The 18,984-nt window shown below is 45.7% G+C and overlaps 2 protein-coding genes across 5 annotated transcripts in view; one reads left to right on the top strand and one right to left on the bottom strand.

Moving 5' to 3' along the window:
* Positions 1–18,984, top strand: part of Mcm2 (DNA replication licensing factor Mcm2) — a 49,540-nt gene that overhangs the window by 21,754 nt on the left and 8,802 nt on the right. For both annotated transcript variants that reach the window (XM_075669333.1, XM_075669334.1), the window contains exons 13-18: positions 2,432–2,506; positions 2,837–2,929; positions 4,078–4,248; positions 4,942–5,124; positions 9,053–9,208; positions 10,335–10,485. In XM_075669333.1, coding sequence (XP_075525448.1) covers positions 2,432–2,506; positions 2,837–2,929; positions 4,078–4,248; positions 4,942–5,124; positions 9,053–9,208; positions 10,335–10,445 — 789 coding nt within the window. In that variant the 3' untranslated portion in view covers positions 10,446–10,485. The remainder of the gene's footprint in view (positions 1–2,431; positions 2,507–2,836; positions 2,930–4,077; positions 4,249–4,941; positions 5,125–9,052; positions 9,209–10,334; positions 10,486–18,984) is intronic.
* Grip (Glutamate receptor interacting protein) overlaps positions 11,430–18,984 on the bottom strand; it is a 154,060-nt gene continuing 146,505 nt past the window's right edge. For 2 of the 3 annotated variants that reach the window (XM_075669332.1, XM_075669330.1), the window contains exons 16-18: positions 18,422–18,724; positions 16,180–16,886; positions 11,430–14,274 (exon numbers count right to left, since the gene is read on the bottom strand). In XM_075669332.1, the coding sequence (XP_075525447.1) occupies positions 14,038–14,274; positions 16,180–16,886; positions 18,422–18,724 (1,247 nt within the window). In that variant the 3' untranslated portion in view covers positions 11,430–14,037. The remainder of the gene's footprint in view (positions 14,275–16,179; positions 16,887–18,421; positions 18,725–18,984) is intronic. The other variant, XM_075669331.1, reaches the window with a different exon arrangement.

The raw sequence follows: 18,984 nt of genomic DNA, 5'->3' as shown, positions 1-18,984 counted from the left end.
TCAGGTCTCTTGTAGCTTTGAGCAACCTGTCACAAGACTACCTTTGTATTTACACACCATGTGTGAAAATGTCACATGACTGAAAATGTCACATGACTGGTGCGCTGACTGCCCGGCTGCAAGCACATTTCCACGGAGGCAGATAGACGCAAGAGGACAATGAAAGAGGGGTGTTGTGCAAACTTGCCCTAGCAGTTCCAGAACCTTCAAAGAACTCCGGATCCTACCCGTCAAAGGTACACACCCATTACTGTCAATGGTGACTGCGGTCAACCCACGCTGCTGCAACAATGGCTACGTACAGAGTGGTGTCAAGTCACGTCTGCAGTGTCAAGCCTTTGTCTGTCACACCAATCTAGATTGACCTTAACGAGCTGATAATCCACGCTACCCACCTGCTGTAAAGGTGGGAAAACCCTTCCGTTTTCTGGAGGAAAACTGGGAAGCTACACTTTCTGAACAAACACTAGAAGATAGCCTTGAAATACAGTGTGGTCCACCACCTAACTGAAAACCAATGAGGTTTTTAGTTAGGTAGTGGACCACACTACAGTCGAACCCGGCTATATCGAACTCGCAAAAAAACGCCTATCAGTTCGATATAGAGCATAATTCGATATAAGCCTGCTAAATAATTGGATGTCATAAAAGCACATACCATTTATAAAATCACTTTATTGATTAAACTAGCTTAGTTTCGCACGAAATAGTCCTGCATTTTCTTCTGCTTTGGCAATTTCGCTGCCTGCGACGCACGCACTTTTCCACATTAAGGAGTCTGAGCAGCTGAGGCCGCAACTTTCCGCATTCGCGCAGAAGCACCGGACTATTGCGAGCGCACCAATCATTTCGGTGGATGTGGGACCGTCGTTGCTTTCCTCATTGTGCCCACTTTCACTTGTGCTCGGTACGATGTTGGCAATGTAGTCTTCGTTTTCGGGCTCTCCCGTGGTCGCGACACATCATTTGCGCTCACAAACTCATCCACCGTTGATTCGTCAACAGCTTCCGGAAATTCTGACAGTTCGCTCCAAACTTCGGCAACACTGGCAACGGCTTCGTCGCATTCATCAAAATTTACGGTCATCACCGAGCATGCGGAAGTCGGCACGGCTGAAGCAATTTCAGATTAACCACTCGTACGCGGCCGTGCGTACGGGTCGGGCGCCACGGGCACCGGGTCGCGAGATTGGACGCTTTAGCCCTAATCTCCCCCTTATTCTTCAAGATCGTGCCGAATGCTCCTCGGAATCTTGTGCTCTGCGGGGACATCCGACTTCTCACCGCGTTCGACACGATTTATGATTGCGAGCTTCACGACGAAAGGCGAATTCTGCCGCTTCATCACGGCAACACTGTGGGAGAAGGCCTACAAGGCGCACACATAAACAGCGAGACAACGCGCACTTTCGCCATCTTGCACGACGAGGGCACAAGAGTATCTGATTGGCTGTCTGAGCAAGCGCTGTGGGCGGGCCAGGATCATTTTTTGCAGGGGGGGTGCCGACGGCTCGTCTGAGGCAGCGCGGTCGGGCGTGGTCACGGTAGGGAGAGCGGTTGGATGGAGCCGCGCAGCCGGGTTTTCTCCGCCACCGCGAGGGAAAGCCAACTTCCAGGGGCACTTTCCGCCGCTTGACGTTCGATATATCGGGTGTCGCTGCTATTTTTGTTCGATGTAAGCGTAATTTTTGCGATATATACTCATTGTAACTATATCGTGTCCTGAAATTGTTCGATATATAGAATAATTTGATGTAAACGGGTTCGATATAGTCGGGTTCGACTGTATATCTGTAGACCACACAGGACAGCAATAACTTCACTATTTCTTCAGCTTAAGGGGGGAAAGCACACTTGATTCTATTGAACAGACGTTCTGTTCATGAAAAATATTTTCCTGGCCTTCACATACCAACTGCGTTGTTATCAGTGCTGGAACACTGATTTGGTGTTCCATTTAATAGTAGTGACCATACTGTACATCTTGATTCCTAGGAACCCAAGTTACTGATAGCTTGCAACATTCCCGTTATGCAAGTAGGCTCTTGATCATTTGCAGCACCATGTTCTCTTGCACAAAATTTGTAAGCATTAAACTTTGTGTTATATTTTCTGATATTCAATATTCATATTCTATTTCTTGATGCAAGTCGATATTTCATTTGGAATCAACTATTCAGTATTTGCACACCTCTATATATTTCCATTGTATTCACCAGCGTAGTTGCAACATCTGTTTTGTTTGCATTCACTCGTTAATCTCTCAGCCACAGATAAAACTCCGAAAAGGGGACGGTAATCAGGGAGCCCCCCAAAATTAGTATTTGATAAGTTGTCACTGATTGTCTTGTTAATATTAATGGCATCTGCTATGAAAGCATAATGTTGTTATTGTGATCTTATTTCCATTTCTTTCTTCCCCTCTCTCTAGGTTGATCTGACGGAACCCATCTTGTCTAGGTTTGATGTGCTTTGCGTTGTGCGAGATCAGGTGGACCCTGTTCAGGTGCGCAGGTGAAACCCTCCCATTAGCTTATGCGTGTCGTAATGTCCGTCACCTATGAAGCATTGAATTTTCCTTCATTTTTCCTTATAAAAAGGATTGCCAGTTTCGAGAGCATAGAATGGTAACAGCTGGAAAACATGATTCAAGTCAAACATTGTAGTTAGGTACCTTCGGCATTGCTGGGCAAACATAATGCAATCAGTGTTCTATGACAGTCATACTTACATTTTTACTCGGCAGTGTTTACCAACAAAATGCTGTTGTGTGTATCACTTACTTTCTATTTTTGTGTGTTTGTTACATAGCAGTGTTTTCTTTTTATATTTGCAGGACGAAAAGCTTGCTCGTTTTGTCATTGACAGCCATATCCGTCACCATCCAAATGCGAACTCTCAAGAAGATGCTGACGAGACAATGGAACAGGTTGGCTTGCTCCCTAGTTCATATACAAGGCAGTGGTTGAGGGCCATGCCACGACGTTGCAGAATACACACATTGTTTCACCCTCAGGCATGAGTTCGTTGTGCGTTGCTGAGAATGTGATTTTGGGGTTCGACTTTCACACATAGTTGCCGACGTGATAGTTTGGACTCAGTGGGATCAGCCAAAAAGTCTGAATAATGGAGGCTTGAAACATCGTAGTTGCCAGGAAAATGCGTAATTTTATTTCACAAGAAGTCAAAAAGCTTGTCAATGCGTTGCTGCATCTGCACCCTTGCAACTTTTTTTTATCACACACGCATCGGTTGCACGGCATGTCAGCACAGCAAGAAGCGGCGACATCGGCAATGGTATGCGCACGCAAAAGCGAGTTCAAATGCCATCCGCTATTCTGTTCCCTTCAAGAGCGCACACTACAACCTGTATTCATCTTTTGGCACATTTCCAAGTTTCTCATTCTGCTAAAAATCCCCCTCGCACAGGTTGTAGGCACGAATGCCGTATTTACTCCATTCAGATGCACTCCCTCAATCTAATGCTTGCTCAATTTTGTGGGTTCATAGTAACAAAATAATGTGTACCCAAATCAAATGCATACAAAATAAGAGATGACACCTGGATTAATTTGCTTTCATAGAATGTAACTTTATCACGCCTAATGATCGTCACTGTCGGAAAGCTCTTTACCATTGTCTACGGACCATAACAGGTTGTCCTCCATACAGTCCATTGCATTTGATGTTTGGCACCCTTGAACAACTTTGCAACCATCGCAGATGAGATAGTAGCATACACTTCTAATAACGACTTTACTCTTTCGCTCTTCAAGACATCCAAGTCTCCTGAAAGCCAAAAACATAATGCATCTTTGTTGCTGCTAAATGTAAAATTACTTCATTTTCTGTAATGAGCTTTTATAATAAAAGCTGCACACGGCAATCGCCAACCTACACGAAAATGTTTGTCTATGACAGTAGGAGTGATGTTGACTCTGACTGTAGGTGAAAGCCATGATAAGGTTTCAGTTTCACGTTCAGTCATAATGTGGAGGAAACATTTAGTACCATTTTCTTGGAAAAAGTATGCATGTTAGTATGGAATGCAATATGTGTTATGGTCATATGCTGCAGGACAGCCAAAGTCAACATGACGAGAGTGGCGACACAGGCCCCGAGAAGATCCCGCAGGATCTTCTGCAGAAGTACATCATGTACGCTCGCGACAAAGTGCACCCCAAGCTCCACCAGATGGACCAGGACAAGGTGGCTCGAATGTACAGTGAACTGAGAAGGGAATCCATGGTGAGCTGCCCTGCGTTTTTTGCAACTCTTATCTCCTTTTCACTTTGTGCAGTCTGTCACAGAAGTGTAAAGACCGCTTACACTCGTCACCTTAGCTTGCTAATTCTTGATGGCAGTCCACTTACTGTCCGTCAGGTGCTGCGAGACTGCTTCAACCACCATAGCTTGGAATGACATGAGCAGATTGCTCCGGCTGCGAGACTCGTGGCCTTTACACTTTTGCTACAAGCTATGTGTTTTTCTCTACATACTGTTTTATGTGTTTACAGCGGTGTTTACAGGGTTTCTGTAGTCTCAGTACTTGGCCTTTTGCTCAAACCTTCGCCAGCATCTTGCTGTCATTGAAGCAGTGCGAATGGTGCGATGTTGCTGTGGACATACTTTGATTTGCAGAGCTTGTGGCAATTATGCATTAGTATTTTTCTACGGGCTCAGCTGTTGTGCCTCCGAAGTCTTGTGTATCCAAGTGCTGTCATTTTGCTGACATTCATGTCGGCATCCCAGCAACGAACTCTGTCCTTGTGTAGCAACACTCCCAGTTTTACCGATAATGTTCTTAGCCCTAGAAAAGCTAATGCATCCACTTACTCGTTCAAATAAGGTGTGCCCGTAATAGAAGTCGGTGTACAACTACTGCGCAGCTGCTGGGTATTCTTACATGATGGCTTGTTTTATTCTCGTCTCCTTTACCAGGCCACAGGAAGTGTCCCAATCACAGTGCGACACATCGAGTCAGTGATCCGTCTTGCAGAGGCACATGCGCGCCTGCACCTGCGTGAGCATGTGCTCGAGGAAGATGTGAACATGGCTATCCGCATCATGCTGGAGAGCTTCATCAACACCCAGAAGTACAGCATCATGCGATCCATGGCCAAGGTGAGCAGTGGTGTCATAGTGTGCGATTTGCATAGTAGGTGACAGTAAAGTACACCGTTCATCTAGAGATGAAACATGGATTGATGTTTGATAGTCTGTTGTAATTTCAGCATTGCCATTTGTTGGGCGTGTTGGTAAAGTGAAAGCATATTTAGCGTCAGCAAACAAGGACGGAAGGGAGACTAGCGCATTGTGGTGCCCTTCCGTCCTTGTTTGCTGGCGCTAAATATGCTTTCTGTTGTAATGTCAAATTTTTTTTTCCCTCTACTTTTCCCACTTTCCTTTTGCGCCTCATTTGCAGAGTGGTCTCAGCAAGGAAAACTGGGCTAATGACTAAAAAAAAAAATTAGAATGACATTAGTCCGAATTTACCCACATTTCTGCAGTTCTTGTGCCTTGTCCCTAGTTCCGTGGTAACATGACGCTTTAACTCTCCTGCATGCTCCTCTTAATGTTATGTTGCAAGCCATAGTCTTAAACAGTGAAATGTAGTAATTTACTGTCTAGAAAGTACCTGTTGTGTGTGACAGCCTTGACTTTGCATGAACGTTTTATCACATATTATCACAGAAGCACTCGCATATTGAGTTGTAAGTTTGTTTGTTGATAATGCCTTTACACAGGGACACAGATTAATCAAAATTCGTAACCTTTTATTGCATGTTTTCTCCACCACAAATATATTTCACCCACAAAAGAAAAAATTTGGAAAACACCGTAAAATTCCGAGCAAGCCCAGCAAGTCGAAATCACTGGTAAAGTGGGGGAGAACACTATCCCGGAACGGCGCCAAAATTCAAGATGGCGGCGTCATTTTCCCCGCGAGAAAAAAAAAAGCGCAGTGCACATGGATTTAAAATTTTTTTTTTTTTACTTCTAAGAACATAAACTTTACTGAGCGAAAGATTCATGATTGCTATGTCAATCACTTTCAAAACCATCGAAAGACTCCTCCTAGTCAGTCGAAAAAAAAAGTTCACAGCATTCCGCTTGAAGCGCACCCCGGTCTTCTGGCGCCACGGCTCCAACATCTGCCAGTCCACCATGCAGGTCGCCGTCCTCCGAGTCATCGAGTGCGTTAGTAATGCCGCATCCCTTGAAGGAGCATACCACAGTCTCCTTAGGTACAGCAGCCCACGCCTCGGCAACAAAATCGAGAGCGTGCGGGCGCGACGGCTTCTTCAGGTTTCCTTTGGGCATCCTGTCTTCTTCGTGCATATATTCTTCTCACAAACACCGTAGGGTGGACTTGAAAGGCTTGTTCCAGTAGACGTCAGCCGACTGCAGGATGCTCGTGGACCCCGCAGGCACATAGAGCACGTCGGTATCGTGGTCCTCGAAAGCTTTCTTGGCAGCTTGTGTTTTATGGATGGGCGCCTGGTCCAGTACCAGTAAAAGCCGCACGTCATCGACGTTTGGGCCCCAGATTCCTGACAGCCACTCCTGCATCTTTTCCGACGTCATCCAGTCATTTTTTGTGGCGGTGAGACAAACATTTGCTACGAGTGAAAGAAAGAAAAAGTCAGCGTTTTGATAGAATGGACTTAGTGACATTGTGTGATTCCTCACCCCATTGAAAAAGAAAAAAAAAAACATTCTCACCTGGTATGCGAAGGCTCGTGAAGAGGGTACCCTGCCTGGAATTTTCCCGGTTTGTTCCTTGAAAATAAAGAATGCCAGGAGCTTGTGGCCAGTGGCACGTGCGGCTAGGCTAACCGTGAAGGCCCATCGGGCACACCCGGTGTTTGCGATCCGTGTGGTGCTTTCGCCGACCACGTTGTTTATCCTCTTGGCTGGGTTGTCTATTCAGACCATCGTCTGGTCCATATTGGCGATGTTGTACAACGTGTAGTCGTCGCGCCGTCGCAGGGAGCTTTCGGCACACCGAAAGGCACTTGCTGCCTCCGAAAACTCTTCGGGCCTCTTCTGGCTCTTGTTCGTAGAACGGCGCATTGACACGCCGAACCACTACTTCCATTGACTTATGTAATTGCTGGAAGCTATGAAGTTTCCCAACTGCATGTTGTTGGCTATTCTGACAGCCTCTTCAGAGAGAAGCCGGTTACTAACGGCACGTCCTGCCATTCTTTCCCGCTCGAAGAACTCTAAGAGCGCATCATCCACGCATTCACTGAAAACTGGGGCGCCGTTACTCAACTTTCTTCGAAGTATTGCTCTCCCGTAGTTTTGCTGTAGCAACTTCTGGAAATTACTGTCCCATTTCCGTATCTCTTTGTGGTTGAGCTCGAAATGTCGAGACGTTTGCTGCACGTTTCTTCCGTTTTCTCGATGCCATTGTACGACCTCAACTTTCTTTGCCACTGTGTACGAATGCATCGACATCGCGAACTTCACAACAACAAAACAAGACGACAAATGGCGCATGTGAACGAGCATGCGAATGGCTTGAAAGGAAGGATTGGATTAAATTAGCTTCTTGGACTTGATGGGGCAGACCAGTGTTGCTCAAGCACGGCACGTGATAAGGGTGCGGGTGGGGGGAGGGGCCATTTTTCCGGAACGGCACGGAAATATCAAATTGACAGTAAAGTTAGTGGGGGGGGGGGGAGGCCTTGCACGGGTGGGGGCGCTTATTTGGAATTTTACGGTAAGCTGCGCTTGTAAGAGTGGAGCGCCAATAGCATCCAAAGATTCCTGACTGCTTCTCATGCTTCCCGGCAACTGGAGCATATGTAACCATAAGGTCCGCTGGGAAATGCTGGCCACTAATGCTATGCACGAAGGCAGGCTTTCTGGTAGAAAAGAGGCGTCTTGCATGGGGCCGCAATGCGGCCGAGGCGAGCGCCATGTAAAGGTATTGCAAGGAATTGAGCACGCCGCTCCATGGTCCCCAAGATACTCGCGCGCCGGCGCGCGCAAGTATCTCGCGAGTAGACTGTGGCTGGTCTATGAATGGTAGAAATGCTGGAAAAAGGGGTTTCTTTGAGCTTTTGTTTAACAGAATTATGTTTTCTGACGCTACCATGTCTGCAGGTTGTGTGTAAGTCTTACTTTACGATTTTTCTACTTATTCTAGCTTGAGAAAGTCAATTACTTGAGAATTCAATTAGTTCAGTTAGCCGCATGGAGTGCCTGGGTATGGGTGGTTCAAAAATCTTTTTGCCGAAACGACATCTGACACCGGATTTTCTGCGACATGGGGCCCGTAGCGCTTTCCCGTTAAAATGGCACTGTGGGGTAGCTGTGCTGTAAGAAAAGGGAAATAGTGGATCAACTGGCCAGTAATGCATAGTGCTCTTGCGTGACCTGTCCTGAAATACTCTGCTGAGAAAATGAGTACGTTTGCTGTTTATCAGGTTGGGTGGGTCAAAATTCAACCAAACTCTGGGCCTGTGTATTGTAAGGATTCGTTCGCTCAATTGCATCTTTTTTTTTTTTTAACCGTCTACCACTTGTAGCCAGCCAATACTGGCGATGACGTAGGCTGAGCACCACTCAGGCTATTAATGGAGCCTGAAAAGAAAAAGCATTAGAACAGAACACTTGGATTATCTTTGACCTGGTTGGTTTGGTAGAGAAGCGCTCGTTATTTGCTTATCAGTGCGCGACCATTACGGGCCACTGCGGCAGTTACACCAGAAACCATTGAGCATATGCTGGTGGAATGTCATGGTATCCATCTAGCCATAAATGTGCAACTAATGGGCCTGTCAGACTGTCAGATGTGTTAGGGTTTAGGGCAGTAAAGGGAACAATCTGTCATCAAGACAAGAGGCTGCTGGAAGATAGGAATAAAGCTAACCTTCTATTTCAAATAATGTAAGTTGCTCTCTAAAGATGTTTAAAGATTTATAAACACCAGTAACATGAAAACAATGAGCTTTTTAGCATGTGCCACTGCCTTTCTTCTCAAAAGGAATGCTCATATCATCACGATCACCATCACTATTCGTTTCGTTTTTCGCAGACATTCCAGAGGTACCTGAGCTTCAAGAAGGACAACAACGAACTGCTGCTGTTTGTGCTTAAGCAGCTGGTCCAGGAACAGATCAACTTCATGCGGAGTCGTTACGGCAGCGAGCCAGAAGTTGTTGAAATCTCCGAGAAGGACTTGCAGGAGAAGGTGCGCTTCTTTTGTAGTCTTTTCCTAAAAGGTGTCATTTTACCTAGAAGTTAGACTAAAAATGTGATATTGTGTGAACAAGTCGGATTTCAGTGGTTGCCGTAACTGGTAATAAAACATTGGAGCGAAATGTCGTCAACTGTGGCAAGCAAGTAGAAACTGTTGGTTGCATGTATAAGTACACCCTTCACACATTGGTTTAGCACTTTCCTATCCGTGGGAAAAGCAGCAGTTTATTGATAGTAGGTAACTTTCTTTCCTATCAGAGAACATGCTTGATACTAAAGGGTATAGTATCAAATTGCATAGAAAGAAACTCTTTTCGATGCTACTAGTACCAAACAACCTATTTATTAGGAAGAATTTGAAAAAAAAGAAGAAAAAGAAACATCAAAACAAAAATATCGTAAACACAAAAATTACATAAAGACGTCATTGTTGCTTTGCAAAAAAAAAAACTTAATACAAAATTTGGAATGCACATTTACAATACAAAGGACCTGTGGAGTATTCCATCAAATATCAGCGTTCTATGTAAACAATTTCTTGAGATATATAAGAAAACGTTAACCCTAGTGACTAGCCCTAGCGTGGTGCGGCGGTCATTTCCCGGCCGCCTTATGGCACAATAACCAACTCCCCGCTCGGCTGTGGGCAAGTGATCCCGAACGAAGGACGTTCACGCCCTGCCGATTAGAACTGTGACCTTTAGAGCGCGCCAAATTTTGTTTGTATCGGCACATGGCAGCTTTGAAATGGTTTGGAGAAGAGAGCGAAACTTTGGTGCTGAAGTCTGATGAATCAAAGTTGTCTTCCCCATTAGTGTTGCTTGCGAAGTTCAAAAATTCACGTGCAGATGCATCAGAACTGGTATTTGCAAATCTCTATTGAAGAGGATACAGAAAGCACAAAATAACTGTTGTATTTAGGGAGGTGTTTGGAAGACACTTTAACTGTTTTGCGATTCCTCGTGGCATCTGTAGGCATTAGTGCAATGTACAATTTCGCTTCCGTGCCAAGTTGTGTTAACAGTTTTCCGACGGTTGAAATGGCATTGAGCGTGTAATGTCGTACGGTAATTGACGACAACTGTCCTTGTGCTCATGCTGATTCCCTCGAATTCCAGGCTCATCAGTTGAACATCACCAACCTCACGCCGTTCTTCAAAAGTGACCTCTTCCGGTCTCACCACTTCACGCACGATGCCAGGCGTCACCTTGTCATTCTAACTTTCTAAGCGCGATGACCATCGAGAAATGCTCAAAGACAATGTGACTGTAAGTTGAACCTGCTGATATCTGCACCATGCCCATGATGTGGCAGCAGCTGAATGTCATTTTGTGTGTACAACTCCTTAAGAATCAGTTTTGAAAGTGTTTTGTACGCTCCTGCGGGAGCACGTGAGAGTGGAGAAAATTGGGCTCGGAATCTACTACACGGATTTTAATGAGATTTTAATTATATTTAACCCTTTCAGTGCTGGGCTTTTTTCTTGGATATTATAAAACAAACACAACGGTCTATTTTTGGTCATGCAATGGGGGAAAATGACACGAGTGATGGCGAATGGCTCTCGCAGAAATGTGAAAATGTACTGGTACGTCACTGACTCTCAAAACGTTGAAAGCAATTGTTTAAGTGTACCCACTGTAGTCAGAAAATTTTATTATTTAGGCCATCAGTTTTTGTTGGAGATATTTGTTGAAGATAGCTAAATTTTAGAACACTGAAAGCATCAACTTGTCACCTCTCTAACTCTGGAATTTGAAAAAAAAAAAAGGAAGTCACAATTCTTTAAACTGGAAATACTGAGGCATCTAAATCAGACAAAAATGAGAGCATTTCTGTTTTCCACATGTAAGTGAGCAGGGATGCGGTATAGCTAAAAACCAAAGCCTCCTCTTAAGCTACTTTACAGACTAGTGCAAGAAGAATTATATTTTTTTCAAAATGGCAGTTTTGAAAATGCAGTGCTTTCATGATATTCAGCCTCCTAGGACCAGGCTGCCCCCTTAAGAATGGCACAGTTGTACGAAGTGACAGGTAATGGAACCAGAGAATGCGTAGGGGATGCTCATTGTTATGTTTAGTTGAAATGTAGAAATAATGTAAAGGAAAATAAAGCTGGCCATAGGCGAGGGCCAAACCCACATTTCCGCATTAAGCGTATGTTGCTCTAGCTACAACCCAATAGCACAGGCAGTAAATAACAGGACTGGGATTGTATTTTGCTTTAAAGAACGCATTCTTTATTTCCATGCTTCATGAAACTCTAGACAACCAAATAACTGTACATCAGCAAAGCTCATGAATTACTCTTCAGAAACTTACATGGCAAGCGCTTGCCTTTGGATAGGCAAGCTTGAAAGGCACTTTGAACAAATACCAAGCAGAATAACCGCCCTTATGTATTTGATGAAACAGGCCTTCAGCTTTTGTTTATTCGCTTTTTGTACCTTCCAGCTCTGTTCATTCTGTTGTTGCGGTGAAGATACTGATGTGAGCAAAGCACTTCTACATACACGTGGTGATATTTTACCATAACACTGGAAAGCGGCATAACCTCTTTGCTGCCTTTGTATTTATGTAAATAGGTGATAAAACTTGAAACACAGATCAATGTTTCAATGACTAGCTGTTCTCCTTAATGCTGAGCAAGATTGCTTACTGTTTTATGTACAAGCTAATAAAAATTGAGGAAACCTTGAGTGCGGATACATCACTGTGTAGAATGAGAACACTAATATCGAGAAACGGTTGGAGGCTACGGTATGAAGACGCCAGAAATGAGTTAATTGGCTATGTGATGTGGCTTTCCAAAACCTTCCATGTTATGAACACTGTTGGCTGAGTTTCTTCTTACGTTTGCTTGAACATGGTTGCTTGACTACTACATTGGAAAGTGGTTTTGAAGGTTTCTCTTGGCAAAAGACAAGTTTTCACTCCCAGAAATGCATTGTCTGACAATTCCTTCGCCCCAACAATGGCTATCCTCTACTCTCTTCATGTCCGTAAAAATCTGCAGCTCTAACATACACAGTAACAGCTTCAATGTAGGCAAAAGCAGCTGTGTGTATATATATATGGATGTTTTATTTTAATCTCAACAGAATTCTTTAAAATATCTTATGAGCACAATTCTATTCCCTGAGCTGGATTACTCGTAGAGGTGTATGCTACGTATGCAAACTGTGAAAATACATTGAGACCAATTAATCAAGTTTCACTAATGAACTATTTATCTAATCCATTTACACGCCTATGAAAATTCACGAATTGGAGTCGATGAGTTTGCAGGGCACAAACTCTGGACAGGCATTCTGAGGCTGACGCCAGTATTGCGATATGCCATCAGTATTGCGTGATGAAGTGCCTTGATGTCAGAAAATTGGGTGACTCAGCAGCACACTTTGCTGAAAGTGGGAAGGTGCTTATCTCAATACTGGTGCTAGCTTTAAAATTTGCATCAAATGTCGTGCTTTGAGGGCTTTTCAACTTCTGTTCGTAAATTGCAATACGTGCCTTAAAGGGAATACAGTCAACGACCCATTTTCCGGGCGCCCGATTTCTCGGACATGCTCGATAATTTGGACGCCTTCGTGGCACCGCCACGTACCGCGTAGAGTAATCTATTATAGAACGTCAGAAACTTCGGACACGAATACCCTTCGCCGTCCGATTTTCTAGACTTTCTGCCGTGACCGCAGGTCCAAAACGGCATTAATCGAAGCCACCGCCGCCGCCATTTTGATTATATTTCCACTTCGAACCAGGGCTTTTCTTTCACACACATCCGCTGGAAGCCGTAGCCACCACCGCGGTGCTGCTAGGTGCCACGGTGGTGGCTAGCTTCAGATTTAAGCATCAGACCTTAGCATCAAGCGTTCACTACCAAGCTTCTTGCTGTTCGCTGCCGTGCTTTTCATTGAAAGAATTCACTGCTGTCAGCAATGGCGATGACTCTTTTTTGCATAATGATGGTTCCCGAAAGTTTGTTTTGCCATAACACAGCAGTGTTACGAGCCTAAGTATTGCGGTGAGGCATACCAAGCGTGGAAAGGGGCAACTGTCAGGGGACACAGTATGTATTTCTTAATTATACAGGCGTGTGCCTGCCATCTCCTGTCACAGTACGAGCACCGATACATTTAATAAATGCAGCCTTTCAGAGCTATTTTGGACATGTCTGTGGAGATTTGAGCTTTGGGGACAGTAAAAGGCATGTATTCATTTTTCGCAACCCCTAGGTAGTCCGAAAAATCTGAAGTTGACTGTAGGAATAAAGGTAATTAGGGAAAATTTTTAATTTGATACAGCACTTGTCATCACCATTTCTTGTCCTTGTCCTAATGTGCAACATTAATTTGCAGTATTAATCATTAGTCCTTTAAGCAGTGTGGTGATTTCTCATTGAAAGTAATGCCAAGTAATGCAGGAGTAGAATTCAGTAATCCAAGGAGTAGAATTGTGCCATCTGCAACTAACAACATTTTAAAATTCTGTTAAGGTTAAAGTGAAACGACTGGTATAATGGTAGCCCTAGCATATTTAAACCTGAAAAAAAGACATAAAAAATGCAAATGTAACAACATTATTCAGCATTATTTGCACCAGCTGTGAATAGAAACCATTTCACCCTCGAAAAACAAAAATGATTATCTCAAGCACGACGTCCCTTGTGACACGCGTGGTGTGTATGAGTTCTCTTCTACCCGTGTTAGTTCACAACCTTCATTGTGATTTTGGACCAAAACACCTGCCCGTTATACATCTGTATCGTTTGTTCTCGCTCACACATTGTGAAACCTGCAGCGGTGACGAGGCATGTTTCATAGGGTTTTGGTCAATATTTGAGAGCCAGGCCGCGAACCCTGAGGTGACGAACAGTCTTCACGGTCGTTGTCGTCAATCCAGGGATGAAACGATGAGGGCTCGTAGTTTCTATGCGACGAATTGCCATTGATGTAGGCTGGTCGGCTGACGATGAGCTCAACGGCATCTCCCGCAGAAGCCATGAGAGGGACGGTCAGGCAGCAGTCGTAGTCATGCGTCTTGGTTTCATTCACCTGAGAAGGGAATTTGAAGTGGTTGCTTAAGGGAGTGCTGTATAATAACATAAGTTTGATGGAAAAGGTTTGCTTGGATTAATTTCTTGCAGTACTGGAGCCTTATTGCGTATGAAGCGTGGGAGCTCCTTTGACATGTGCACCACTTTCTGCGAGTGGAGTCTGACTATTCAGAGCTAGAATCATGCTAATTGCGAAGCAGTACTTGAATTGTACAAGAGCTTGATTTAATCATGTACACAATAGAGAGCTTTAGCTTGCCCGGTATTTGGGCAAATGCAGACGGACTGGGTGTTCGGGCGGAGGGGCGGAGGCATGAACGTGAGTGGCCTGCATGGCGCAGTCACCTGGTGGTACAGAGCTCAAACAGACAAAAAAAGCTTGCACTACAAGCATTTTTGGCAGTGGCGTAATCATGTTGCTGCCAAAAACTTGCACTAGCAGCAAAATGTGTCTCCTCGAGCGCTAAGGTGCATTTATAGGCCATTTTTTCCTCTGCATGCTAGCAAACGCTGGCGTCGCTCAGTGTTAGAGTAGCTGATTCCCACGCAGCGGGCCCAGGTACGATCCCTACGGGAACTGGGTTTTTTTTTTCTCATTCCTGGCGATAGCTACTACGGACACTGGCACTGGAGCAGTGGCGGCAGACACCATTGCCCACCGAAACGGCTTTTGGAATGAGCCCATAACAGCTTACACTGTGAAATATTCACATTGGTAGCCCTGTATCAATTAGAAATTATCAATAACATGTTCTAAAAACATGGCAGGCCAAGTGAACTGTAGGGGTATGTTGTAATTACAGTGGAACCCCGTTCATACGTTTTTCACCGGACCGGGGGAAAAAAACGTAACAGCCGGGAAAACGCAACAGTGAGGAAAGCTCCGAAAATGAATGAAAAAAAGGGCAGCTTCAACTATAGACAATTTATTTCCACAGAGTGCGCTTAGGACTTAAAAAAGCCTAGAATGATGGCTTGCCGTTTCTTTCGCTCGGTAGAAATCGCCACACGTTTCTCAATAGCCTGGAAGGCCGCATTGCTGTCAGCGTCGCTGTGAGGTGCGACGTACCTGCAGAGGAGGTCTAGAGCCGCGACGGCTTCTCCAAAGCTAGGATTTGGCCACTGCCCGGCATCATGCGGCTCGTGCTCCTCGTCGTCACCGCGCCACGGCAATGGCAACGGACGAAGGAATATCCGCGGGAAATTTTGCCCTCTTTGGCGTAATCATGCTAACCTGCTAACGACTGTTTAGTATTGCTGCGGAGCGCGCGCATCCGAGCAGCCCGGTTGTGCGCGGCGCGGCGTGGGAGAAATGTAAACAAGAGAGGAGAGCTGTCCCGGTAGGCGGAACAACGCCACGAGCAACGCCAACTTCCGGTTTCACTTTTGCTTCACAAAGAGTGACGTGAGGGCCTCTCCCGAGTTTCCTTCCTCCGTGAGTCGACCCGTCCAACAACCATGCGGTGACCCTAATCACAGAGATGATAGTGAGAGCATTTTTCACGAATGGTCACTTAGTGCGGCCTCTCGAACTGGCGTGCGGCTTTTTGCAGCCAGTTCCATAGCCAAGCCCGGCCAAGCCCAGCCAAAACTAGTCAAAAGCCAAAATGGCGGTTGGAGCGCGTTGCCTACTTCAGCCCAGGCGGGTTCGGGGTGCTAAGTTGCGACGTATCATGCGGGAACGTTTTCACAGCTACGACGTAACAGCGGGGTTCCTTATACATGGAATCCTATGGAAGCTATGCCGTGACCGGATGAAAATGACGTAGCAGCCGGAAAAACGCAGCAGTGAGGAACGTAACAGCGAGGTTCTACTGTAAATGGAAGTGTGATTTGCGCTATTAATATAACGTCAGCACAGCTAATGCTTCACCTTAGCATGATCGCAGCTTCAGAAACATACCTGTAGGATCCTGTCGAAAGGTTTGAGTATTCCACTCATGTCAGCAGGTCCACCCGGTCGGATCCGGTTGACATACACACCCTTTTCATACAGGCCATCAGATACGCTGAAGCCAAAGTCCTCGTAGACTTTGTCCTTGAAGAGCGTGACTCTATGCACCTCAATGGGAATGGGTGCGGTCATGCGACCACCGTAGTTGGGATAAGGGGTCACGGAACCATCGTGGCGCTGTCCATCATGTTGTACTTCGTACGGGGACAGTGTGAACGGCGCTTGCTCGTGGTCAGCAGCCTGGAACTCGCACTCCGTCGATGTGTCGTCGGACTGAAGTCGAGACTGGAACCCGTAGAGGTCGTCGTACTGAAGGTTTTCCGGGTTTGGAAGATGCATGTCTGGGTGTGGCAGAGGTGCGATGGAAGGCAGGCTACCCATGATGCTGCGCTCAATCTGCCGCAGCAGTTTGGATTGCCCGCATGTTTCAAGGTCTTCGAGAACCTTTGACCAGTCTGCAGAGCCGCTGTCTGATGCCGCCGAATGGTTGCTTGTCGTGATGAAGGCCTGAGGGTTTGCTGTGCTTGGGCCAGGAGCAGTGAGGTTTGGTGGTGGTCGGTGACCCCAGACCTCTCTCTCCCAAGACTTGAGCTCAGCAGAAACGTTTGGGCAAGACTGTTGCGGAGAAGACGGCTGGGCCGCACTTGTTGGAGCATCTGCATTTTGAAAGAAAATGGTGTAAATCATCATAAACACTCTTGAAATTGAAAGTTACTGGGCATCTTGCTGCAATATGCTAAAGCTTGCTTTGGTACAAAACAAAACATCATTTTAAGCAAGCCAGTTGGAACTGTTTCAAATGTCCCTGTATCATAAAGTGTGGCTGTTCCAGCTTATTGCAGATTGAATGAGGTTACTTCAAAACTCTCTAACCAGCTAGGTTAGGCCATCAATTATAATGATTATCCAATTTGGTGTCAGTGTGGTACATGTTTTATTAATGTACACTAAGTGTACTGGTATGTGTGCCGTACAGAGACAGTAGTTAGCAATGGCAGCTGAATTGAATATTGCTCTGAAGGCCCACATAATATGCTGTGCCAGTCCTTTAGGAAAGCCTAGAGCTTAGGATTTCAGTGTAGTAGTAGCAGGGTTCGACTTGGTGCAAAGTTGCCCTGATAGGACAGTTAAAATACATGACTGGCCACAGTACGAACTGAAAGATGTTTTTGATCCTGCTCGGGAGCATTGCTTATAAACACGAGTTCTTTTAGTGTTGTTTACTTGCGCCATGTGGATCTGCAACCTCACAAGCTCTTATCAATTCCTCAACTTCATTTAACTCTCAATAAGGCTTCAACTGCGACTGGTTGGTACATAATTCAGTTTACGTTGCTGTTTTCTGTACTAATGACAATACCAAGAAACACAAGGACAAACAATTGCGCATCTGTCTGTCATAAAATATATAAGGCAAGAATAAGTCATGTTGGGTAAGAAAAAGGTGCATACAAAGAAATAAAATGCAGTCATGTCATCACTTCTGCTTCCTCAATGACAAGAGTGGCTCTATATAGTTTTTGTCAATGAATTTGAAAGCTGCTTCTCGCAGGCCCACTGGAGGTGTGCTCACATCTTGAGTGGTCCTTCTTGGTGTTGTCTTGCGTGTGGGAACCAACACAGCAAGCTTAGGGTACGTTCGGTTCGCCTGAACTGGTTCAAGACCCACCTGAACCAGTTCACGAGGTGCACCCTGCCATTCATTTCAATGGTACAGCAATGGCGCCCGCAGAACCGCGCCGTTCTTTTCAAGAGGTGCCGGAAAGGTGCAGGGGTGGTTCCTGATTTTGCTGCACCCACTCCACAGTCGGTGCCGACTTGGTGCAGGCGTACTGGTGCAAAGCAGCAGATGACGCAGCACACAGGTGCGAGCACCGTTAAAACCCCACTCACATACGTCAGATGTGTATACGCAAGTGGTGGTGTGTATTGATGCCCCAGAAGCCGATCATACCTGCAGTTCAGGACCTCTCAAACTTAACGCACTCTGTGCACATTAGTCTGACATAACATAATGTCTGCACCACATCTGCACCTTTGCATTCATTTCGAGTGTCTAGCTGGGCCCCCACCTGAGAAATCGAGCTGTGCAATTTTTGAACTTCTCGTCAACCGCCGTGAAATAGTTCACAGTGGTGCAGGCGAATCCCAAGACCCCAAATCGTGCAGTTCTTATCATATCCAACTGTACCTGCTTCACGACGACTGAGATCAGGTGTCGGAGGGGGCAAGACCTTATTCTGGATCGGCGCAGGTCCGTTGGCCATCGCAGCTGCAGCCGCAGCAGCCTCAAGTCCGCCATAGCTGTCCCATGACTCGACAGCACTGTCGACGCTTGGGATAGGGGTGGCGTACAGGTTCAGGAAGCCGCTGGGCTCGGGCTGAAACGTGGGGGGGTGAGGCTCTTTGGCACAGGGTGTCGGCGTTGCCACCAAGCTTCTGCGAAGCGCCGAGCTCACCTCTTTGGGCCGTTCGATCCGGTGTGCGTCCAGACCTGGAAAGGTCGGCCGACTCAGTATAAGTGGTGTGCTTTATACTAGTACATACCAACTGAAATGTGCGCACACAGACACATACACACACACACACAAAAAAAGACATTCGCTTCTGCCATGTTCTCAAGTACTACAAGATATTCAAGGTGCTCAACATACATGCAAGTTTACCTAAATGTCAGCAGGGCTGCTGTTCACTTAGCTAAATATGTGTCGTCTTGGTAGGTATACAAGAAAATCAGAGGCTTGCAGTAAAATA

The sequence above is a fragment of the Dermacentor variabilis genome, chromosome 9 (assembly GCF_050947875.1).
Source record: "Dermacentor variabilis isolate Ectoservices chromosome 9, ASM5094787v1, whole genome shotgun sequence".
In the NCBI taxonomy this organism is placed as follows: Eukaryota; Metazoa; Arthropoda; class Arachnida; order Ixodida; family Ixodidae; genus Dermacentor; species Dermacentor variabilis.
The sequence above is the reverse complement of the archived record's forward strand: the minus strand, read 5'-3'. Positions and strand labels throughout refer to the sequence as shown.